This window comes from Poeciliopsis prolifica, unplaced genomic scaffold (assembly GCF_027474105.1).
Source record: "Poeciliopsis prolifica strain line A6 unplaced genomic scaffold, Auburn_PproV2 SCAFFOLD020, whole genome shotgun sequence".
Classification (NCBI taxonomy): domain Eukaryota; kingdom Metazoa; phylum Chordata; class Actinopteri; order Cyprinodontiformes; family Poeciliidae; genus Poeciliopsis; species Poeciliopsis prolifica.
The window spans coordinates 622,857-649,174 of NW_026562395.1; the positions used below are offsets into that span (position 1 = coordinate 622,857).

The following is a 26,318-nucleotide window of genomic DNA, read 5'->3' on the forward strand; positions in this document are numbered from 1 at the left end:
TTTGAGGTGTTTTCCCCAGGGGAGCTGAGCCCCTCAATTACATTCAAGGATCACAAGGTGTTCTTTATATTAAGGTATGCACATAAAGAGCATGAGAAAGAGAGAGAGAGGAGATTTTGCATCGGGAGCATTAGCTTGAAGCAGAAACTAATCCAGCAGAAAATGGCAACGAACGTGTGTAAGAGGGGGAGAAAATGCTGCCAAAGATTCCAAAACCTTCACCTAATCTACGGTCACAGGGGTCAGATTTGGTGCAGGCGCCTAAAGATCAGCAACTGCTCAAGTGCTAATTCACAAGTGGTTTGCTATAACTGCTCTTTGTCTAACAATCGCCGGATTAAGTGGAGTCAGGAGACATGTCGATGTTTCATTCGAAGCAGACAAGTTTGCTCGTGCTCTTTTGTTTTTAATAAAAGGCTTCGGTTAAATATGTGGCAGATAAAACAGAAAGCGAGAAAGAAGTTCCATATTTAATAAGACAGAATTTTTAAAAAATCTATTTTAGAAATTCCCAGTATCTCATTTCCATGCAATAGGTTTGAATTCTTGAAAAAAGATCTTCCTGGAAAATCTCTGGCAATGCAAACCAGGAGTATCATTTGGTTTGACACACTTGAATGGGTAGATATGAACATGTCCGAAGGGGGACGATTCACCCGCACTAATCGGGTAGTTGTGAGAAACTCTGGCAGATGATCAACCGCACATTTTTGAATATTTCACAGTTGTCATTCAATCTCTGTTTGATGTTGAATAACTTCAGTGAGTGTTGCAAATGAGATGTGATGTTGCGTCAGGCAGCATGAAGAGAAGGAAATGGAATCTTGTTAGCCAGTTTACGTCATTGCTTAGTGAGAAGTAAGGCTTAGAGCAATATAAAGCATTACAGAACAGAACAGGGAAATATTTTACTTTGTCAGAGTTAATCCTCCTGGAAATAGTCATTATCCAACAACCACAACCTGTTACATCAGTTCTGCAACGGCAGCAACATGGTTGATTTACCAAACATTTCTGTCTTACCTGCAGCGACAAAGGTTAGGCTTAAGTTAAATGCTAATCTTCTTTGTCTCAAAGATAGTATGTATCTAGAAGCAGAATATTAAAACTTAAGCCAATTGAGTAAAGTTTATTTACAGCAAATTGCAGCAACAAGGGAATCAAAGTGCTTTACACCATAAAAACATAATACAGCAGCCAATTGTGAAACAGACATTAGATTTTGTGCCAACCCATCATCAAAGTCATCAAGCAAATATACATCATATATTTTGACCATTGATCCACTTATTAGACAAACAACTTTAAACAGGTGAGTTTTAAGCCTTGATTTGAAGGAACTTGGTGTTTCTGCTGTTTTGCAGATTTCTAGAAGTTTGTTCCAGATTAAGGCTGATTTTCACCATAAATCAAAAAGTGGTTTGGTTCTGGTTCTGGAGATGCAGGGTGGAATTTCCCTAAAAGACAGAGAGCTCTGTTTTTTTCAGCTTTTAATGAGTCACAGTTTTCTAGACTTACAGGACATTTTTAGGCACACCTTACTAGTACTGGGTTGAATCTCCAACCTTCAGAACTGCTTTGAATCTTTATGGTATAAATTCATCAAGATATTTTGGTCCATGTTGACAGAACTGCATCAAGTAGTTATTGCAAAATTTTCATCTGCACATCCATGAGGCTGTTTTCTTATCCCCTACATGTCAGGATCTTGGGTGTTGTTGTTTTTTTAGGCATATAGTTTTGTTCATTTGTTATCTGTGTTTTGCTTTAGTTATCCTTTATTTTGATTGCATCAATCTTGTTTCTTGTTTTACTTTAGTTCATTCTTAGTTTATTTAGAACTTTTTTTATCATTCCTTTCTTGTGCTCAAGTTATTTTAGCAATGATTAGATTTACTTACCAGTTCCCTATTCTCCCCCTTTTTCACTCCCTCAGCCTGCCTTCTGCTCTCCCCTCACAGCTGCAGACCCAGTTTTTAACCACCTATCCTCCAAGTTCTTGTTTTATCATTTTTCATAAAATTGATTCTCCTTCACTGTATCTCAGCATCTTCACCACCACACTGCATGGCACCACAACCCCCAGTCAGGCTGTGAGCTGCTGTTTATGGAAGTTGTTGGAGTGCATTGAAATCATCGTCATGTTTGAGAATTCTGCTTAGGATTATTTCAGCTTTGTAACATGATGCATTATTCTGCATTCTGAAAGTAGTCACTGGATAATAGATCCAATGTGGTCATAAAGTGATGGCAGACAGTTAATAGAAATACAGTTTCAGTACCAATTTTGACACAGTTGGTACTTATGGCCCCAAAAGGAGCCTAGAATATATAATCCACACCGTTGCACCACCAACACTCTCAAGCATTGGTGCAAGGCTGAATGAATCGATTCTTTCATGATTGATTCCTCCATGTATTTGTTGGAGGTTAAATCAACATGCTGAGATGATGTTTTCCCAATTGTTGCCTTGAAAATCTGTTACTATCCAATTTCGCTGAGCCAGCAGTGAGTCAGGACGTCAGTTTCCTCTTCTTCGCGACCAGCGGTGACAATCCATTGTGGTCTTTTGCTGCTGTATCACAAATGCTTGATGGTTCGAAGCGTTGTGGGGAGGAGAGTTGTACTGGTTGGTTTTCTGAGCTACTGCCAGTGTTTTGAACTCTCCTGCAAATTTTCTTTGCAGATGTGACAAAACGAGGCCTGTCCTTCCACATACGTGTCGCTCACTGGGTGTTTTCACTTTTTCAAAGCATTCTCTGTAAGGTTGAAGGGAGACTGAATGTGAAAATTCAAGGAGACCAGTGGTTTTTTTGAAATACTCAGACCAGCCTTTCTGGCACCAACAACAATGCCGCAGTCAGAGTTGCCTAAATACCCTTTCTTCTCCATTCTGATGCTTGGCTTGAGTCGTCTTCAGCATGTCTGGCTGCCTACATGCATGGATTTGCTCTTCCAGTTGCTATTTGAGTTAAAATGCAACCAAACCAACCAACAAAGTGGTGTAAAATGATCTAAAAACTGTGTTTTTTCTCTCAATTGAACTACATGATATTTTATGTCTGCTTTAACCGATTGAATTACTGAACACTTTGTCAAAGTGCGTGTTTATTCATAGGGCTGAATGCCTGCCGGTCATTAAAAGGGTGAAGGAATCTATTTTCGCTAGTTCGTCTTCTTCCACATTACATTTGCAACAGAGAATCCAAGTATTTGCGTAAGTAGCACTTTATGAAAATAAAATCCTCAAACTGTTGTCTGATTAACTGTCATGAAAACACAGCATTCACAACACTGCAACCTTTTCCTTATTTTATATAAAAACAATATGATTTGAAAATAAATATGCTTTACTGTTTTACATAGACACAAAAAAAAAAACATGTTAAAAGTGAAGAAGACACAAAAATATCTTATAATAGAGGCTCTAAGACTGATGGCAGTCAGAATGGAGATCCAATTTTAAATTTGTGGTTGTGCTATGGTAGTGTATACTTAGCTGCTAGCAGTAGTTTATTGTAGTCGAGTAATTCCATTTTGCACAATGAACAAAACACAAACTTGCTACTTTCTTAAATAGAATTTAGTAACTCCTACGGCAGGTGAACACTTTCATTCGACCACACATTCATACCAGACACACTCAGAAAAATTAAAACTCTACATGGCACCTGCCCCCTTAGATGACAAGGGGTTGAAACAGAGATGTCATTGGTAAGGCAGTACAAATAATCAATTTAGGGAATGTTAACATATCATTTTTGATTTTTTTGTTTTTAAAACTGGTTTTCTAGAAAAGCACAGAGAGCCTCCATGTTGAGCATAGCCATCAGTGACCTTACACGTTGGAAAAAAAAGACAGCTACAAGTACATAACACAGCATACATAAATAGACCGAATTAAATATGTGTACATAACTGAATACTGAAAAATACTCTATAACATCATAAATTATCTAGAATGGATGATGGCATAAAGGGATATTGACTATGTACAAGTACAGAGATGATGTATAATCAATGAATTTGTAGTGTTTGATAAAGAAAACAATTTTGACAATCTCTTTGAAAAGGAAACAAAAAATAATTTAAAAAGCACTCAAAGGATTTCTCAGTACATTTTGTCAGGCACAGTTTTCAAATGGAATCAAACTACAGTATATAGGATAGTTTCAGTGGTTTTCTTGTAGCTCATTGCAAAACATTAAATGCTATATCAACGACCAGTATCCCTTTGAAAGTATATGGCACCATCATTCCAGAGTCCCGTCCGAGCGCAACATTGTCAATGTGACAGTCCACAGGAGTCCTGCAATGTCCTCAGAGTGAAGCATTCTTTAGCAGAGACAGTTTTCCGTCCGCTGTCTCATTTGTCGTGTCCGTTTTCGCCAAACGTGTCAGCCAACGAAAGTCCAACCATCATCTCAGAAAGCAAAGCACACCCAGGTCTTTTTCAGTCTCACCCGCTGTTTTAGAAGATAAATATTTCTAGAGGTTTTGCTTGTTATGACTGATGTACAACCACAGTAGACTCATATCCAGTGAAGTAATCTCGCACAATGAATTGACAATAAGACCACATCTGCATCGAAAGCCTGTTAGAAATGCAAAACCATATGACGGCTACTCCGCTTTTAGTCAAATGATGGGTTTAGTTATTTGTTTCTGTAGCAGCATAACAAATCTGTACTTTTTTTTTTGTCTTTTAATATGATCTATATACACAGAGGGAGGAAACTTCCGTCTTTCTCTTTGTTCTGTCAATCCAGGGGGAATGCTATCCACAGTAAAGAGCTTAGGGTATAAAGGTCAAAGTGCTGTGCTGTGAAATATCTTTAAAATGTTCCTTCATCTTGTACATCTGGTGCTGGCACCTCTCTCATCTTCTCGGCTTGTCACATCTAAACAGGAAGAGACAACAAAAGATAAAAAAGAACATCAGTTAAGCAGTTGAGAGAAACGGGAAGATAGCTGCAGAATAACAACAAGAAGACAAGTGCATTTACGACAGTGTCTCACTTGTGCACAAAAATGGAATTCAGGAAGAGAAAATGAGAAAGTGAAAAGTTAGTGATGCCTCAAGCTTGCATCACGTGGCGCTATTAAATGTCTCAGAGCCGTGACAACTTATTTGGCCACTTGGAACAGCTATTGCTTGGTTTTAAGCAGTGGTTTAGCATTTTGCATGTGGTCGTTGTCTTCAAAAGAAAAAAAAAAGATAATTAGTGTCCTTCTTTTACCATAATATCACCAACAAGGTGATATTAATTTTCGTGGTGACAAAATGGCTAATAAGAAAAAATATATTTTACCACCGGAGATAAGTCAAGAAAGAATCTTACCAGAAAATTAACACACTAACAGTTCAGTAACTTGTCGATCACAAATAAGCTCCTTGTCAATATAAATCTAAAACCATAATTTACCAACTGAATATAATACCATACCAACAATGTCAAATGAACTAATCCCCTAAGGCACAAGGAATTTGTTTACCATGCAAGCTGGCGAAGAGAGATTTAATTTCAACTAGATCTCTCGAGTTTCCAGGATGACGCTTTGGCAGATAAATCATTTTCAATAACTTTAGTACCAAATTCAATCTATTGTAAACAAGTTGAATATACCATGAGGAGATCTAATTTCTTGAGCGCTTTTTGCAAACACATTATTTGACACAAGAAAACAGTGATTACAACATCATTCTCTCCAGAAATGGAACAGGCACTAAAGAAAAGTGCTGTTTCCTTTAGTGCCTGTTATAAATTAAAAATTTGGTTTTTTAAACTTTGTCAATATTTCTAGCACTCCGTCCCAAATTTGGACCACAGTGGCAGAATTTGCCACGACCCAGTAATATGATTTAAGGTTGTAGCTACACGAGTCAAAAATGTTACTCTCTTGAAGACAGAAACCTTATAAAGATGATACAAGAAATGTGTTGATGTAGAAAAGGAAATGACATGCAACACAGGTACAATGCTCCACTGCTTTGTTAAGTCTAACCCATTGTTAACACCAGGCGCAGTTGCAACGAATTTCTGATGCCTGTGTCGGTTTGCATCCACTCTGGTCTAGGTCTCTGTTTTGACCAGAACTTTCCGTGTGGTTGGCGAGTCTTTGGAGGCTGCTGTGTGCCGAATGCCTTGAACAAGAAGTCGGACTTGGAAACGCCGTTTCCATTAAAATAAACTTTTCTTCCATACTGGACCATCACGACATTGGTGGAATCAGCTGAGAATTTCTTTCATGGATGAAGAGAGATTAAGCAGTTGGGGGGCACCTCCCTCTGCCAACATGTGAATGTGGGCCCCATAATGTATTTTGCTCAGGCTGGAACGAAGTGGGGCCGGACAAACAATGAGCTTCTTGTATGAGACCCTCTTGGCTCTACTAAATGCAAACGTATCTGCAAAACCATTTGCGAATCGTACGTGGGTCTTAGCCGGATCTCAGTTTAAATTGTGCAACACGTCCATATTGGTTCTCCCTTTTAAAGAAGAGTTGCCATTAAAAAAAAAAAAAAAAAAAAAAAACCTACACAATCCATCAACAGGTTCATTATGCAACATGTGGACAATCCCATCTGTTTCCCTCTCATGTTTGCCTTAGCTGTGAATTTTGACATTACATGACAGCACTGACAATGCCATCGATTATGGGTTGTTAAAATTCCCTGCAGGAATTTCAGAAGTAGAAAGCAAAGTTATTTCATGACTTCCAGATAGACGCACTTCACAGAAACGTAATATTTAGCTGGAATTCATTCAACGTGCACAGTCTGACAGCTGCTAAGCTCTCTGTCTGAGGTGAATACTGGCCGTCATATTAAACCGCAAGATAAACTGCACAAAGTACCCAGAATCCAATGCAACTGCGTCCAATGGAAACAAGGGGTAACAAGCCAACCACAGTAGCTGCTACAAGTTTCACAGCTGAATGTTTAGTTAGTTGTGTTATTTTATTTTTTTAAAAGCCATCTATGTCTTCTAGTTCCATTTAAAGACAATCTGCAAAAGTTATCTTCAGCTAAAGCAGCAGCGCTTACTTGCAGGTCTTCTCGTTGAGCTCTAGCTGGCGTTCTTTACAGTATTCAACTGTGTGTTTGCAGGAGCACCGGCAGGTTGAAGGGTCCTGCACAAACAAACGCTTTCTCCTCTCTGTGCAGTTATCACAACATGGCTCACAGACACTGGACAGACAGAGACAAAGACAGAGATGGGGAGGAAGAGGGAGAGGCAGATTATAACAGGATACTATTACCACCTGTGACAGGTCGCCCTAAGGTCAATCTTTTTTTTTTTTTTATGCCCCAGTTGCTCCTCCAAGCCACTGCCAGGAATCCCTGCATGTGACACTTTGGTAGTATTGCACACAGGTTCCCACAGAGCAAGCAAAAGGAAAAAAAAAGAAGAATCAAGCTTTAATAATGAAACCTGATCTCCCATCCCTTCCACATTGATCGAACCACTAACAAAAAAGTTGGGTTAGACATGCAGTGAGCGAAGCTCTAGACCACTTCATGCACAGGAGGACACATAACAGCACTGAGCTGCAGGTAAATGACAGCACACTTCTTGCTCTTGCTCTTCTGATAAAGAATACTCAAGGGTCTGTTTTGTGTACCATTAAGAGCGTTTCAATTTTATTGAGTAAAACTGAAAACTGCGATTCTCACAGATAGACATGAGATTCAAAACAGAGATGGAAAAAGGTTTAAATTACATTTCGGAATAAGGCTCAGAAATTCCACTGACATCAATATACAAATAACAACCGGACATACAGACAGAATAGGTTCACAATATCTCCACTGGAGAAACAAGAGGTCATCTTTATGTTAGTTTTTGAAAAAAAAATTGAATTACTTGATCGGTCTCAGACACAAAAGTAGGCAACAAGGAAACAAAAAAACTGTACTTATCAAACAAACCAAAGGGGGAAAAAAACTGAAAGGAAATAAAGACAATAGATAGCAATCATTCATATCTTCACATTACATAAACTGTACCAGCATTAAGCTCAGGACAACAAAAAGTGTTTTTTAAGATGAAAAGAACAGAGAGAGGCAAAGAGACACAGCAAAGCGACACAGACTCAACACTGAAGACAGGACCATGATTACAATCTCGCTGATCCCAGCACAGATAACAGAATAGTATGAGGCAGTCTAAAGCCATGCTGGTGGATCTGTGATCTGTTGTAGGAAAAGGTTTGTGCTACAGCTAGCAGCTCTTTTCAAATCAGCTCATTACAGATTCCTGAAGCTTCCCTATCCATCTTTTAAGCCAACTATCGGACAAGGTGTTTGATCCTCCGGTTTCTGCTGCTGAATCTGATCCCAATCATTGGTCCAGTCTTTGTCATAAAGTGGGGACATACTTGCAAATATTTCGGCACAAATTAGTTGGTGTTTTTGGAGATGGTGAAATGGGTTGCGTGGCTTATTTTTACAAGATTGGATATGGCAAACTCTTCCATGTGTGTATTATGTGTGAGTTTTTGCAGGAACACATTAGCAGCAATACGCCGCAAACAGGCCAGCTCAGACATGTGTGCTCTCAGAATTATGAAAAGCATGACTGACGAGACAAAGTTAGGACAGTACACGGAAGTGACATGCTAACTGATATGGCTGACTGATAAATCAAATGGCACAAAATTAAAAAGGGCAAAAGAGCTCCTCCCAAATTAGTTTAATTATGAGAAGCGCAACACTCAGGTGCAGGTAGGTGGAGAAGGCGGAGCTGACATACGCATCGTGAATTGTTTTGTCACGGTTTTTCTTTCGCTTTCTCTTTAGGCCTTTGCCTGTCCGGGGTTTTCTGCAAGAGAAAAAGGACAACAACCCAAAGAATTGCCTGAGAGACTGCCGATAAAGATGAACTGGTACTCTTACATCTTAAAATGATGATAACTATAGCCAACAATGATGTTTTTTTTTTTTTGTATGATGGTAAAATGATTCCATGTGAATGAGAAATTCCTGCTTGTATCAATAAGAGGAAACGCATATTCCAGTGTGGATAACATGCTTTCCTTAAAATTGGTAAAACAAGTAACACACCCAGATCCAGCCACATCCCGCTGTTTTTAAATATAATGTACTACCTGTGAAAAAATCATTTCATTGTCCAGCTTGGCTTCAAAGGCCTTTCTTTTCCCAGGATGATCGGTCTTATAAAATGTTACAATGACTCTGGAGAGAGTGAAACCAATTAACGGTTGTGAGGCTTTGCCGTGGGCGGAAATTTACTGGATGAATCGAGGACAAAAGGCTTGGACTTCACCAAAACGGCATCTTTCAACATATCTGGGTCAACTCTTTAGGGCCGATTCAACTTGTTTCAGAATGGAGCACAATGAGAACAAACAGAAGTGTGCTTATCAAGCGTACACAAGGGGCTAGATGCATAAACGATGTGTGGGCACAACAATCATAAGTACGCTTTTCTTCCCAACATACTAAAACTTGTAAAGGAAGATTGTGGAGGTGAAATCTTCCCAACATATCGATTACACCATGTGTTTTTAAATTTGACAAAGTGAAAAGAAGTGTTTCTCTTTCCTCTTGGTGTCTGAGCTTCACATTCACCAGCTTTGTGTTTTTTTTTGCAGTTGTGTTCATTGATATATTTAAGGTTGTGATGCTAACAGAGCTTTTTATATGCAAATGACTCACAATATTATATGTACATGTATTCACTCATGGATCAAGATGGGAATGCAAGGCAGATATTACAAATATGTTCATAAAAGGATTTTGTTGAGTATCTACACACAGTTTTACACACTTGGCCCCTTGTGTTTCACAAGTGCAGGCTGGAGTTAGACAAAACTTATGTTTTCGTGTTATTGTAAATCACGGCAGACACGTTTAAGACTTTATAGTTATAAAGTGCAAAAGGAAAACATTAACTCTAGCAAGGGAGATTTTGCCACCAAGTTTCCACATCAAGATATGAACCACAACCCTTCAAATATTGGGAATCCATGGATGTTTTTTGTGTAGTTGTTTAGTTTATATTTCTTGTCTTTGTTTTGCCCAAAAAATGTTTTGTTTGTTGATAGTATTTACACGTATGTTCCATATGAATCCAGCCAAACAGAAACATTCAAAGTTCTGTTTCGTCTGATTTTCGTTGAAACAAGTCAATTTTGCATTTTGAAAGAGTGATGCACCGATTACAGTCAGATAGCAGCCAGATAGCAGCCAGATAGCAGCCAGATAGCTGGGTGATTTAAGGCCTATGCTGCTGGGCAAAAGATGAGAAATTTGTTACCGTGTCAGAGAGACTACAAAAAAAAAGCAAATACGTGAATGCAACTGTGGTTTGGGCAGAGACATTTTTTTCTTGTGTCCGATCACTTACAATTTATTAGAAATCTGAAGTGGGCATGGTTATAATTTCCAAGTGAAACCATAAGGTCTTTTGCAGGTGATGTGAACTTGAGTGATTGTGAAGTATGAAATGTCCTGGCCAGAAAGAACTTTGTTCTTGTTTGTGCCACAGGTAAAATAAAAACTTTGTTCTTGCAAAAATCCACCAGGACTGAAGCAGAGAGATGCATCATGCACCTCATATATTATCACATATTACTATTAACACACACCAGACTTAAATTGAATCGAGACAGAGATCATTGAACTTCAGCCAATGGGAGTTTCTTCAGAGGCGGTTATGATGGAAAGTAGAACAAAACTAAGATGTACACCTCCCGTTAGAAAGGGAGGTGTACAACACTTTTTTTTTTTTGCTTGTTGCCCCTCTGAATTACAAGTTCTTTCTTTACACAGCGCTAGCTAAAATTTGTGATTTATGAAGGACTGCTTAGAGATGATTTCTCTTGAAGGATTCCCACAGATGTTCTATTCCAAAATTGTGTTGTGGATTTTAAGATCAGTTTCTGACATTTGGTTTTGTCAAAAGTAAATGTTATCGTATAAATAAAAACCCGTCCAAGACGTCTCTACTTTCCTCAAATTCAGATTATTCATCTAAAACAAATCAGGAAACTCATACTTTTGTCCATATGTCATCTTAACTTTGTTATACTTATCCAAATTTGGAACTTGGAAAAAAGTCAAATCAAGCTCCATAGTTTTACATCTTAATGCATTGAAACAAGAATACAAACATCTTTGTTCTCAGTAGTGTGTGTTTTTATGAGGAGAATGAATTGCAATTCTGCAAAATGTTTGATGCACAGGCGGAAGATGATTATTGTTATCCTTGGACATCTGCCATCGTATTACTTCATTCAAAAAGAATTTTTCTTTTTTAATTTCTGTATTTTTTTAATCTCTGATTCTGCTGATTAACCCCAAACAGATTGGCAATGTAGGCCTTATTCAAAGGGAAACTTAACACCAGCCACAAAGACGTGAAGCCATGCTTACAGCACAGTGAGAATTTGCTACGTGACAGTATCAGCATGGTAATGTTTGGCAGTCTTCTCTTCAACAAGTTTAGCCTAGTAGTTAGCATTCAAACAGTTGGTAATTGGTGTTACGTAGGCCTCGCTGGAATGTTGGTTGATCATCAATCAAAGCAATTTTTGTTCAGGAGGACCTTTCATAAGAGGTCGCAGAATTGATTCATTACAACTTATCTTCTGCAGCTCATGCTTATGTGTCCCAGATTTCATCTCTTTCATCAAATATTTCACAATGAACGGCGACCATTAAACTCACTGAGACATTAGAGGAAAAGTAAAAGTTTAGAAAAGCCAGGGATATTCCTCTGAGGGCTGTGGATGTCTAATGTAATCACATCCAAAGACTGTGGTGAACTTTCTTCTGGAACAAAGTAGAGTGCCGACTGGCAAAACAAAGCAAGGCTAGTATCGACATTCCACAAGCACTTCTGCTAGCAAAACCACAAATTTCATTTGAACTTTTCAAGGAAACACTTTGTATTCTCGTCGGAAGACAACGTTAACAGTCCGGAAGCCTCCAGTTGGACCAGATGCGGAACAGGATGGTAAATATGTCACTAACCGATCCACAAAACAGGATGTGTGCACATGCAAACGCTTCCTCTTAAATGTCAGAAATCAAGCCTGATTTCCTAGTTGGACGCTGACAGTTAACTCGTTTCACAACCTCAGCAGGATGACTCACCCTGACAAACTCTGAGACCTCAGGAGAGGCGAGCAGGCATTGATAAAACTAGACAGAACATCTGAAAGCGTCAGAAGCAGAAGTTGAATGACCCGGAGGATCATCCCTCTGTCGGAGCACACCACCAATGGCAGACTTGTAAACAGTTGAGACAAGGTCAAAGAAAAGGTCTTAAATCTGAGCCTTATCTATATGATAGACTGCCTGACATAAAAACCAAAATATGGCTGACAACAACAGCCGTGCAATGGAAAAATATTAACAAGTACCCACAGAGGGAGATTAAAGAGCTTTAATGACCGTTAGAGCAGTGACTCGTGTGGCCTGGGATAGGCAGTATAACTAAAGGCGGACCATGAACCAAACAGCTTAACAGCACTTCAAAAAACTCTTATCTATATCAGAGCAATTAGAAGCGGGAGTAACAGCAGGTAAGTGGGATGTAAACAGGTTGAGGCTAGAGAGAAGGATTATAAAAAATGCGATAGATTGTCAGGAAAAGGTGTTGGTGGGGCAATGGCCTCATTAAGTCAGTCATTCCCCTGTTGATTTAGTCAGCATTCTCAGCATTTATCAACTGAACACAGCATGCTAAGCCCTGATGATCCTATGTGTCGTATCCACCGAGTGTAAATTATTGCTATGGAGTGTTTTGTGTTGGATTCAACAAAGCATTGCAATACGCACACAAAAGAAAGAAAACATCAACTGGTACATCATTTGAGAGTGCAGAGTGTAGTTACACAGATTAAGAGAGAGATCATTTGCAAAGCAACATGAAACCTAAATTTCCCCATCCCGCAATATCCCAATCTCCATGCAGAGAGAGCTGCGGTACTCACTTTTCTTTCTTTTCTCGGACGTCTGTCTTTAACCTGAAAGAGAGCGACAGAAATACAACATTAGGACACAATGAGCTGCCTGTACAGCTGGTAAACAGATGCATATTGAAACCATCGAGGTTATACTTCAGCACGGGTTGACACACATTAATCTTCTCAAATCATGTTACATCACTGCCATGACATTTACAAGAAACGGTGCTAAAACTAGCTTCCACTTTCAAATGCCTTGCTCTTGGTCAATGAAACAAAGTGGTTGGGAAATAAAGCAGATCACAGTGGACTCGGCTCGGGGATTGGAGGGGTGTGAGGCGGTGTGGTGTTCGTCGGCTGATACATACCTCCAAACACGTCCACAATTGAGAACTAAGAGGTTTGTTTCACTTTTTGTGACAGGTCCTTCCAATAAGAGAGTGTGGAGCAATAACTCTGCTGGCAACCTCCCCAGGCAGCCGTCTGCCAATAAAGTTAGGAAACAGTGTTTCCCCTATGAAGGTCTCAGACTCATAGCCAATGTTTGGTTTGACAAACTGTTGCAAAATCCCCACATTTCAAATATATTCGATGAATAAATTAAGAATAAGTAATGTAAACATGCATTATTTAGAGAGTGACGCCTCCTGCCTAAGACAGAGACTATCTGGTTATTGTGTCTGGAAGCTTCAGCAAGGCCAATGTTACATTTTGCAGGAACACACTGAAATGTACTTGCACTGAAATTTATCAGATTCTTTTTCTGGCCTTGGTTCAATTCTGCACCATGTTTTAAGAAACTAATTCGAACAGAAGAGTTATAATGTTGATAAGATGTGAAATGCTTGAATAAAATTTGGACTTTAATATTTTGTAGTTATCTGCAAAATGTTTTCAAGAAGTGACAAAAGTCTTCTGTGACACTGCATTTTTGGTGACACACTTAAGAAAGCTGTAAAATGCTTTTAATTTGAGGCATTCTTGTATTTATGAAATAAGGTACATTTTCTTTAAAGGCTTTTAAAGTCTTTGTTGTATTATGAATCCAAACGAAAGGTTCATTATTTTGTCTGTTGCTCCTGTTTTTAGGTCTTATGTCTTTAGAAAAATGGTTGTAGTTAAAATAAATCTTTTGAAATTGACATTGAAATACATCTATGTCTTACTGTCTTACTTTATGATTTTGTTGGAGGTTTTAGAAGATTGTACAATGAGCTCATGGATTTATATCTAAAGGGCTGGGAGGACAGAGGAGGAATGAAAATCAAAAATGATGCTGTCTTCTTTTAGGGACAGCAGCAGGAACAAAAATCAGAAGAACTAAAATATTAGCCACCAACTTTTGTGGCTGATATAAATTTTTGTTTTTCTTTGAAATCTGACTTCTTGAACCCAATAGGTGTTTTTTCTTTGGATTTTAAGAAATAAAAGAGACAAAAACCGTAGCAGTAGTCCTTTTGAATCTAACCGAGAACATGACCTGACTTTTCTGATTTATTATCAAAACTCAAAAACATGCATCCAATTATATGACGTAGGTTTGTTGTTCTGCACACCAAAAATGGTGGGAGTTCTTATTTTTGATTCACTTAATTAAGTAATAAAAGCACTGTAATAGGAAAGAGCTGATTTATTTATGGGTCTGGAGTTCAAAATGTATCTCCTCCTCTCCTTAAATTATGTTCCTAAAAAATTATCCATGGCATTTTGTCCAAAGAATTGTCCAAATCCAGGTCTTCTGCAGGTGGACTGTAACATAAATCTAAATGGCGATGCTTACCATTCAAGGTCACTCAGATTTCTGACAAACACATAGGGCAACGTCAAACTCCAGTTTGAACTAACTGCGCAAACATGGGGCGTAAAGCAGCAGTTGTGTAACGTTTTGGGCCTTGGTCAGTAGTGTCCCTGTGTTGTTTTCTTTTCAGATTTTTCTGTAACATGGGAGGACGAGGCATGTCCCCTCGGAGCGGCTGCGTCATTACTCAAACCCCGACTTCCATCATAATCGGACAAAAAAAGTCTTCAGTAGTAAACAGAAACTCAAGGACAGAAAAGATTGTCAATGATTAGCTGGGACACAGCTGTTCATTAGTTGAAGATGATGATGTTTGTTCCAGTTTTTGTCACATTTAAGTTTAATTATTCCAGTTTTGACACTTTTGTTCTGTTTGCAACATTAGCACAGTCCTTCCTATGGAAAACAGCAAATGAAATGAAACAAAAAATAGGCAAATGAAAGAAGCAGGAAGGTATGTTTGAGTTTACTGACCTCAATTTAAGAGGGTAATTTGCTAAGCTTCTCAAATTAATGATTACATTAAGATAAGATGCTTATGTTATTTAATACTCCTCAAAGGTCCTTCACAACCTTTGTGTCTAACTGCACTAGCCAATAGCCATTGACCAAAGGAGTGGCGGCAACATTCCTGTCACTCCTGGATTATGGAGATGTTTTATGTATGAATGCTTTGAACAAATGCCTTCAATCATTGAATACTGTGTATCGTTGTGCTTTAAGATTTGTAACCTGTAGGAGATATCTTACACATCTCCGTGAGTTGTATGCGAAAGCTGAATGGCCTCCTTTAAGCGCACGGAGAAACAATCACCTGATGATCCTGATTTATAAATCTCCACTTGACTTGGCTCCAGCAAACTTCAACTCTCTCCTACATAGATCTGTTATTTCCCATTCTTTACGCTCTAGTAACATTTTTCTTTTGAATGTTCCACATGCAAAAGAAAGCTTTTCATTTTTCTTTTGCAGTTTTTCGGAAGCTTTTCAGTTCAAAGCGGAAGAAAGCATTCAGTGTGATGGCTCTACATCCTGAAATCAGCTCCAGTCTGAACTCAAGATTTCAGAATTGATTTCATTAGCTGTATTTCAAGCGGTTCCTAAAAACATGCAACGAGATTCTATTAAACAGTGTCACTGCTTTTAGATTGTTTTCTATTGTTTTACACTTGTGCATATGTATTAATTAGTTTTATTTTGTAACCAGGTTGCTGTGTATTGCAGACTTTTGCCCAGGTCCCTCTTGAAAATAAGATCTAGATCTCAGTGGGGGTTTAGCTGGTTAAATAAAGGAAAGAAGAAAAAACAAAACTCCTGATACACTACGCCATCTCTAACTGTTACCATTTGTTGGTTGCAAAAGAAATGACATCTGTGAAATTCGCATTATGGCTCAGGAGTGACCAAGAACAAGACTGATACATAACCACAGTGGACCGAGCCATGGCATGTGGTTCCAGGCAGGACCTGTTTCATGCCACAGAACCGCAGCTATGCTCTGGAAAGATGATAAATTCAAAACTCGGCAGACGTCGGCTGTGATATGTTGTAACCTGTTCAGGACTTTCCTTTAAAAAGGCCCAGCCAAGTGGAAGAAGGCAAGATAAGATACCAATCTGGATGATTTGCATACATTGAATGTGTCAGGGGCAACCTGCAAACTATGACTTAACATGATGTGTTTGGCTGACCTTGACCCTGCTGAACAATGGTGCAGTAATTTGCTTTTTAGAGATGCTGTGTGTGTGTGTGTGTGTGCGTGCGTGCGTGCGTGCGTGCGTGCGTGTGTGTGTGCGTGTGTGTGTGTGTGTGAATTCGAGGTTTCTTACCTACACTCACATGCGCTGTGTTCTGTAAAACTCATGAAAATGTCATTTTGTTGCCTTTGGAGTTTTATTCTTTTAATCTGTAAAAGAGGAGAGAGATTTTAATTAGAATTACATTCTGTACTTCATATTTCTTGAACTTCTTTTTTCTTTTTACATTTTAATATGTTGCAACAATAAACGTAGAATGTTAAAACAAGCATTTTCTTCAGAGACAAACCAGAATGGAGTAGTTTGCATCCGTGTTCAGCTCATTTTACTGACACTCCAGAATAAATTCTCGGACTCCTAGATAAAAATTTAACCGGTGAACAGAGTGGATCTGCGTGCAACCTGTAGTATAAACACTGCTGTTCTGTGGAGGAAGTGGCAGCATCATGATGTGGGGGTGTTTTTCTGCGGCATGGACAGGGAAGCCGACTGTTGAACGCATTGACCCGGGGAGACAGTCCAAGAGGCCCGAATACTTCTTGTAACTTGATCACTAATTTTAAATAACTTTAAGTGTAAATCATAAAGTTTTAGTCATTTTAACTTCAGATTTCATGAGCGTTGATTAAGAGAACACATTGGATTGTTTTATGTGATGTTCTTATCAGTAATAGTTTTCTAATCTGTAGTAGAGTGATGTCATTTAAGCAAATAAATCCGAGCAGAATGAGGTTTAAAGCTACTCAGAGGTCCTCAGTGTTTTAGCTGATGCCAACTGTTGCGTTTTCTTCGCCAAATCTGAGTTACTACACTTAAGTTGCTGTGTACTTTATAAATCCGCCTTATCAATTGCCCCACTTCAGTCCACTCCAAGTCCGCCAGAGTGGAATGAACTTTTGGATATTGCGACGCAATATCAATTGTGCAATATAATCTAAGGTGGTGATTTCCCGGTTCAGGAGTTGTTTGAAAATTAGCCCTGTGGACTCACAATCAGCTGATTAGGCTCAACCGGCTTCGGTCGACGCAACCTTCGCACAGAAACTCTAAAACTGAACACAAAGGCAAATTAAGTCTTAAGTGTCATCTGAAAGTACAGGCCCACACCCTGTATTCGCGCAAACTTTAACTGTTTGCGTTGTTTTGATTTGATAACCTCAAGGAACCTTTCTGACATGATGCTAGCCTGACAATGTTTCTACAAACTTAAAGCAAAATGGAATCTGTCTATAATCGATAACGGTACAGTTACTAATCAAATTACCAAAAGTCTGTTAACTGGCAACAGGTAGATCAGGAGCTGGGAGGTGCAAAGTCTTGACGGGAGAAAAGCAAACGTTCTTCTGAAGATTTATTGACACATTTTCTTTATTTCTGATGTACACTGAAACTGTTCACATTAATGAAATTTTTTTCAGTGACTGAAACGAATTCTGGCTAATTCAGATTATGTAAGCGTGTCATTTTGAAAAGCTCTTTGAGCTTTATGCACTTGGATGCATCAAAGGGGATTTCTAAATGCCAAGCTCTGTTGGGTCTTTCTGTTCAGAGTCTCTAGTGTGAAAAGAAAGACAAATTGCTTGTGAATTAAAACTTCAATGTGTTAGCGTTGCGCATACGAATGCTGACCTCCATTGTGACGTTATACGTGGCTGTCGGGGTGCATTGTAGCATCTCGTCGCTGCAGCAGCCGGCGCAGCGCTTCAGCACCACGCAAGACGGGATGAAGATGTGCTCCACCTCCTCTGGATACTCCTGCAGGATATCCACCAGCACCTCTCGGGGCTGACACAAACTCTTGTTGTACACCTCCATTAAGGGGATCACTGGGGAGACACAGGTAACGGAATAGGAGTTATAAACATGGACACGCATCGGATTGGGAATTTGAATGAAATGCAGACATGTTGTGCAATGGACAGGCTTTAATTCCTAGCTTTCAAAAGTACATAGTTTATGTAAGGCAAAAAAAAAAAAAACTAACTGCCCCACTTTATAAGCACATATATAATTTATCATGAACATTAGCAAGTTATTTTTTTACCTATACAGCTACAATTTAGACTTAAACATCACCTCTTTCCACTGCTCTCCTTGATCATTTACATGCTGCAGAGCTACAATAACAACTTTTTCACCTTCAAACTACTCCCCTCCTCCCTTTGTCTTTGCAGGAGTCCTGATCTTGTGAAAGATATTAGCAAACGGACTGACAACACCTCTGAAACATTGCGGAGGCGATAACTGAGGCTGAAGCAACCCAGAGACCGTGGGCCCTCTGGGAAACTAAACCAACCATGCTGTGTCTGAGCAGTATCATGAAGCCTGGCTTATGATTGTTCAAATTAGATTGGGCAATGCTGAGATTGTGCAAAATAAAATTTTTGGAGCCAAGAGGGTGACATTCCTTTCTATAAAAGAGATTGGTGACCATAACACTTCCCCAGGTTAACCTCAAATGGGACTGGACGCCACAAAATGCATTTAAGGAGGGAAACTGTTCTGGTTTACCGAGGAAAGGGAGAGCTAAATCTGAAGACACACATCTCAGGGACGTCAAGGGTCAGGCTACATGGGATTCCAGTAGGGGGCGATAATTTCCTTTTTAATGTCAAGGTGAAATTCAAACCAGCCCTCTGTGATTGGCTGCGAGCCCAGCACACACTGTATTCCCACGGTGCCCTGTGGGACACCTACCGTCATGTGGACCTCTCTCTGTTTTCTCCGGTATGTGGGCACTCTGCAAGGAGGAAAAAAGAGAACAAAAAAAAAAAAGAGATTGCAGTTAGTTACAGTATATTGTGAAAGAACTCCAAAAGAAAAGGTCTCTGCTATTGCCCTTTGCTTATCCAATTCTGAGAAAGAGCATGTTTGCATTTTGACATTTCTGTGGAACGTTGCTGAAATAGAAAAGCAACACTGGACACAGTTCTGGACTGAATACAGTTCTGGGGACAAGGACTTGTCATCATTGTTTTGAATAGAAAATTAAATTCAGTCAAGAATTACATGGACATCAGCACACACCTTTTTTGTTTTTGTTTTAAGGTTGGTCAGTCCTTGTGTTTTTCTAGTCTATAAAAGCACCTCTAAAATTTGATATTTTTAGTTAACACTAAAATTCAGTTGTAAAAATTTTGTTGAAAAACACCCCAATTAAGTCTTCAAAAGAGCGAGACCTAACCATAAGCAAACTATGCTGCTGCTTAGAGCCCATAACTTCCTTACATCTTCAAAAATTGTGATTTTCTGTTGAATTTTCTCTAATGGTTCCTATGTGACAAATTTAGAAGTATTTAAAATGATTACAAAATTTGTAATTTTTGCACAATAGTTACTGCTACTGAGTAAAACATAAATAGATTTCACAGAAACGCTGCACTTTGCAGGGCAAAATGAGTAGACCAGAAAGACTTTTGTCTCCTCCATTGTTTTGAAGCCATGAATTTACAGTTGGTTCAGTTGAATTAACTACCAGTAAACCATGAAACTAAGCGTGTTAATGCATGACATGAATAAAATCAAGGGGGCGGGGAGTCAAAATGCTGCCCAAGGCCCCAAGTAATCTATGTCCAGCCCTAGTCCAAACGCATTTTCACATTGTTTAAACAAAACAAAGCTGTTATATTGCAGCAGGGTTTTCTAAGTGGGCTCTAAGCACAAGATACAAAGAGCCGACTGCAGGTTCTGCCTCATCAACTGTGTGGCAAAACGTTATAAACTTCGGAACCGCTGATGGTTTGGTTTCAGCTTTCAAACCTTTTTAATGTGTCGCTCCGCAGCGAACCACGTTGTAACAACCGCTGCCATTAAAAGCCATTGGAGAGCTCCTCTGTGGGTGCAGCTGTCACCACACCAGAGGGGCAAAGCGATTTTTTTAAATTTATTTTTTCTGGCAACTTTCCATTTGTTCGTTACGCGCAAGGTCTTGTTACCTCCTATATAGGCATACCCCCCCCCCCCCCCCACACACACACACACACACTCTCTCTTTTATCCCCTCCCCCTCGATCACATAGAAAACGCCCGCTCATCTCGCGCAATACCTCCCCAGAATTGCACGAGAAGCTGCTCCTGTTCAACCGGCCTGCGCTCAATGAGATTCGATTCATTAATGAAAAGTGTAGGGGAAAAAAAGAGAGAGAGAAGCGGTTTGTGCGCATGCAGGCTCCGCCCCCTTTCTGGTGGCGTGAGAGGGTCCAACCTTGTGGGCTGAGAGAGAAAGAGAGAGTCACCCCCTCCCCCTCTTCTCTCCCCCCCAATTCCAACATCGTCACCCCCCAACCTTCCCCTTTAAACACCCACATTTACTGTATTAGGGTGTCAAGCTGCGAACACAGACCCTTTAACTGAGTGACGATATGCCGGTTGATAAATGAGCAGTTCGGCCGGAAGATATTAATCGGAGTCTTTCCAAGATTCTGGAGCGAAATCAGGAAGATTCAGAGAGAGGAAATCAGAGGAAGCAACCGCAAATGATCTTTTAAAGCCTGATCAAAGAGCGGAGAAAACGCCCCCCCACCACCTGTCCAGTTTTCCTTTTCACCTTGAAACCTTTGCTCACTTGCTTAATGATTATATAGAAAGCTTCCCTCCGGGTACCGCCTCGCTCTGGAAGCCGGACTTGGTCTCCACCGCCACCGGGAGTGAACCTGCTCCTGATTCAGAATGGAGCCACTGCGCCTTTAACGCGTAATAATGTCTTCCAAGGTGGTTTTGGAGCCGGCCTACACTATTACCCCCGCGTCAAAACTTCACAACATAACCTTCAAAGACAAATGAATGAATAAATAAATAAAATAAAATGAAAAATTCGCCTAGGCAGCATTTGTAGTGGAATCAAGAAAAGAGTGATCCGAGCCACACACAGAGTAATCGGGATTGGTCTACACAGTGTCAGCTCTGTAATGACTCTTTAAAGCTCCCACAAAACATTTCGGCTTGTTTAAACATGAACGATGACCTAGACAGACGGAAGACAAGGGCAAAGCCACGCATTAATGACCAAGTGACTAGTGCACGTTATTTTCCACTCCTTCCATTAGGAAAAGCACACACTCACCTTGACAGCTGACAGCGTCAAAAATAATAGTGTCAAACTGTCAATAAAGTTCATGGTGTTGGAAATCCAGTCCAAAATAAAGCAAGGGCTGAGCGACGGTTTCCAAAACTTTCAAGCAGCCGATGCGGCTGTTTGTTATCAAGCAAAAAAAAAAAAAAAAAAAACTTTCTTTCGGGAAATAATAATAATAATATCAGAAAACAGGGGCCGGAAGGTGTAAATCCATTGCTGGTCCCAAGGTTGGAGCAATATGAACGTACACACAATCGTTTTAAAAAAAAATAAAATAAAAAATAAATAATAATAAAAAAAATCCCCTCTCTTCTCAACTGTTGCCAACGATTTTCAAGATATCCAGAAATGCGAGAATCCAAGACGCGCAACGTTTCACATCGTTCCGCAGCAGATCCTTATTTTCTCGCCACATTTGACGAATAATCCCATGCTTGTGGGCCAGCCGCCTCCAAAGGTCTGCCCATCAGAAACTTGCAGCTTGCTCCTATATGTGTAACTTGAAGCCGTGGAGCCGCTTGACGTTCACAGAGAGACCCGGTAAAGGCAGATAGACAAAATAAAATGAAGGGGGGAAAAAAAAGAGAAAAAAGGAATAGATCGTTGACTGTATATCGTCCCGGAAAAGAAAAAAACAAAAGTTAAGTCTAATTGCTTCGGGTGTTTTATCCCTGTGTCATTTACGCGTTAAAGCGGGTCAGCAGGGGAACTGAGCGTGTTCTCCCCTCTCTGGATTTCACCATTCTGTGGCTGAGCGGTGCCTGCGCATGTGGGCATCCGGGTGATTAGAGGAGGCTCCAGAGTGGGTGGCGTCTTGTGTTTTATTGTGTTGACACAGCGCGATTGGGCTCCTGAGTCTTGGTTGAAGGTTTTGGACGCGTGATAGCATCACAAGCAAAAAGCTATTTAAAAACTATGGTGTGTTCAGGTGTGTGGCTCCATTTTTCTCTCTCTCCCTTTACACATTTTCTGTACGTGACAAAAGGCAGATAAAGCCTCGTGGTCATAAAATCAGCACCTTGATTTTTATTTTTTTTTTATTGTTGTCGATATATTTCAATACCACCGATCCCTTGATCAATCTGAATGCAGATATTTTGATCGGGTTTATGATTGCTTAGCTTAGAGCTTCAATTTTAAATTTCATGTATAATTAAAGAGACCACAAGCTGTGATCATGAAACAAATATGGAAAACTGAATGCCTGAAGGCATTTCACCTCACAGTACATGAGAAGTAGTGAATTAATAAAGATCTAGTATGAAAATTAGACTTTTGAAAACATCCAGATGACGTCTCTTATCTAGACTGCTTGGTCACAAAAGTAAAAGCTAACTGTTGGTCCAAAAGGGGCCAGGACATGGACATCTCCAAATGTTCCCCAATGGTTCAGTGCTTTAGGCAAACACTGTTTTACACACCTGTCAATCATTGTCATTAGCAAAAAAAAAAAAAAAAAAAAAAAAAAAGTTAAGCTTTGGTGTTGACCTCTGTCTGAGGTGCTCCTTTAAGGTCTTGGACCAACTCATGGACATCTGACAGGTTGAAGTAAGAACCCAATTGGCAGCTAGTGGCTCATCCAAATCAAACCCAAGATCAAAGTAGACTTCTGGCATCTATAAGCAGCTCCAAAAACAAAAATACCAATGTCATTTACGTCAATACAATATGTAAACTATTCAATGTCTCTATTGAACTATTACTTACACAGAAAGATAAAGCTTATAAGGGAAACAAAGTGGAGAGGGCAAAAAGGCTATTCTTTTTAATAACTGGGTTAAAATGAAACCGGATGACCAGTCAGTTGGTTTGTGGGCCGCCATTTTTTTTTTAAATTAATATTATTTTTCACAACTTTTTCCTGAACTTGTTATCTAGTTGTCCTAGTGTTGACAATCACCAACAAAGCCCTGCCTCTTTTTTATTTAATAGCTATATCATGCGTGCAATTAAGAGTTAGCGCGTCATCACGTGGGTCACCTTTAAAGCAGTGGTACTTGTCGTCTTTATGCCCTCCAGCCGGGAACTGGGAGAAACGGGACAATTTGGGGTGAGGAGGGGTGACGCCCTGACGTCACGTGGCCACGAATAGTGTAAAAAAAATGGTAGGAAGTTACCTGTTCGTAGCTTATCACCGGAAGTTCCTCAGAAATTCTCAACTGTCCCTTGTTTGAATTTGACAAAGACGTAATTATTTATTATTTTGGAAACAAACGACATAGATTTTTTTAATGGTTTTATTTAGCCCTTTATTTGTGTGAAGTTTAATTTTAGGGGAGCTCAGGCTCTCAGGTCGCATTCCAGCTGATGACAGGGCGGGGGGATATTTTCCAGCCTTGTGGTTTTACCCCTCGTTGCGCGCCTCCAGTAGCCTCACCTTCTTTCCATGGAAGCGGGAGACCGAGCTGGCAGTGGCAGGGGAAGAGAGTGTGGCCGCCAAACACGTAGCTTAATTGGCTACGAGGAAGCTGCGTGCGCCGCAAAACGTTACCTAAAACCGCCGCCGCGCGACGCAAGTCCGGAGTTTTTTTTTTATTTGTTTTTTTAGTACCTCATTGGCGCACGCGGCGGTCGGGAAGCGCGTCGTGACTTCCTGTGAGTCGAATGGATTTTCTGTGTCATCCGGTGTTCGCGGACGGGAGAGAGACGAGCCACCTGGCGAGTGTGACGGCCGAGCTGACCGCATCCTCTTTGTTCTGCAGAGGGAAGAACTGAGACATCCCGGAGAGTACACAGAAGGAGTGAGGACGCGAGTGGGGATGCGCTGTATCAGACAGCCCGGAAACGCACTTTCATTAAAATTATTACCTGAGAATGAGAAAAAAAAAAAAGAAAAAAAAAGTGAAATGGGTGACAGACAATAACGGATTGCGACATAACCCTTACATCCTGGAAGACTAGTTTTATAATTGTTCTGTTGAAAAGTTGTAAGGCTACTGAGAGTCAAGTGAGATCTTCATTAAATAATTATTTAGGCAACTTGGATTTTGCAGCCGGTGGTGTTTTTCTTTTAAATAGCCCAGTGCACGTTTCTTTAAAAAAAAAAAAAAAAAAAACTGTGATGCACTCGAAGTGAGAATAGGGAAACATACAAAACATATCATCAACGGATGATGTATGTGGTGTATATAGATTTAGATTCCTATTTGCTGCTAATATACTGAAAATTGTCATTGGGTTGCAAATAAAGGATTTTCTATTTGATTGTTCTTCTCTATTCATTGCTAAATATGAGAGCTCATTGCAGTTTTCTGAGGAATATGAAATTTATTTTACAATCTGTAATGTGGAATTTGGGAAACAATTATATTTTTTTATACACTAAAGAGATTCTGAAAAAAACATTCCGTTTTTAAATCAAAGAACATCCTAATGTATTTTTTGGCATCAGTACTCCTGTCTGTCGGTCTGTCTAGAGAGAGGACGTACGACTCTCTTGAGAGGTGATGATGATGTGCACACTTTCCATATAAATGTCCAAACTGCTGTTGCGTTCAAAAAAGAGGTATTTCATCATATCAAAGTGCATACTTTCATTAGTTGCACTATATTATAATGTTCCTCTCTTTGTCTAAATTATTTACTTTAAAATAAGCAAAGTTTATGCCTTTTATTAATTTTGTTTAAATTTTATGACGTTATCTATTACAACAACTATGTTGATAACAAAAATTACCCCCCCCACCCCCCCAAAAAAAACAAAAAAAACAAAACAAAACAAAAAAACATCCAATTGCCTAGTTGCACCATCTAACGTGACATTATCTTCATACAGAAATGATGCCCTCTTCTGGACAGTCTGCTGCAGGAGTAGCAGCGTTTTATCTGCCTCCTGAATGCTGACAGATTGATCGACACTACGGAAGCGTAGAAGAGCTGATAAGTACTGACATTAGTTTTACAGCTATGCATCTGTTAATATAGGGCTGGACTGCTGTCGGTCATACCTTATCGTGCATTCAGAGGTGAAGGTGGGGGCTTAGGGGAAGTGGGCAAACTGAGAACTGAGGCATGACCAAGCAGGAAAGCAGACATACAGAGTGAGTGATTGATAATAAGAATGGCGGCTTTTAAAGGAGGAAAAGGTTTCATGTAACTGAATCGGTGGCTGAGAGGAGTTCCTCTGCCTGGCAAGGGGTAAATTGAAAAATAACACTTGGGTTCATTAGCAGTGTCACCAAGCTTCTGTTTCTGCTGACTCAGAGTGTATGCATTGGCCAAAGTGTGCTCAAGTGGGCAAGGTTAAAGAGGATGCAGCACATGTGAACACATCCCAGTTTGTGCTGACTCCATACTCGCTGGTATCTAAACACATGCACTTTAATGAAGCCTCTCTACTGAGCGTACAATAAGCAGCCTCCCCTGCAACAATCTGCGCATTGACACAGCTTTGTAAACACCATTATGTCCACAGGAAACCAGGGTGATTCCGATATGTAGTGAGGTGGTGGGGTGACGGCAAGCGCGCTCTAATCCTCCAGCAAACACTCCCCCGAGCAACCACTTTGTCAAGAAGAAGACATGGGGAGTAGTCACTGCAGCTGTTTACAGTGTAGCCTTAGTGTTTAGTTTAGTCAATGTTTGGCCTTTTTTCCGTCATGGGCAATCGTGCTACGAGTGCCCGCGCTCTGATTTCATGCGACTCCACGAGTAGTTTTCCACACAAACGGCAGGATGTGGTCACAGAGCTTGGTGACATTGCTAAGAAGGTTGGAGGTGTGCGGCTTACTTCCTGCGGCTCTTTGCATA

The 26,318-nt window shown here is 39.9% G+C and overlaps 1 protein-coding gene across 5 annotated transcripts; it reads right to left on the minus strand.

The window, feature by feature from the left end:
* Positions 1-3,091: 3,091 nt before the first annotated feature.
* Positions 3,092-24,357, minus strand: vegfab (vascular endothelial growth factor Ab). Of its 5 annotated transcripts, XM_055044318.1 has the most exons (9): positions 24,121-24,357; positions 23,058-23,195; positions 19,193-19,235; positions 18,125-18,321; positions 16,568-16,644; positions 12,968-13,000; positions 8,758-8,826; positions 7,050-7,193; positions 3,092-4,902 (listed from the first exon to the last, which is right to left on the minus strand). In XM_055044318.1, the coding sequence occupies exons 4-9, from the start codon at positions 18,308-18,310 to the stop codon at positions 4,881-4,883; spliced, it is 531 nt and encodes a 176-aa protein (XP_054900293.1). In that variant the 5' UTR covers positions 18,311-18,321; positions 19,193-19,235; positions 23,058-23,195; positions 24,121-24,357; the 3' UTR covers positions 3,092-4,880. The 5 variants fall into 5 exon arrangements, with proteins under 5 accessions (XP_054900293.1, XP_054900290.1, XP_054900288.1 ...); XM_055044315.1 differs by lacking the exons at positions 23,058-23,195; positions 24,121-24,357 and adding an exon at positions 21,558-22,326; XM_055044313.1 differs by lacking the exons at positions 23,058-23,195; positions 24,121-24,357 and adding an exon at positions 20,542-20,731.
* Positions 24,358-26,318: the final 1,961 nt, after the last annotated feature.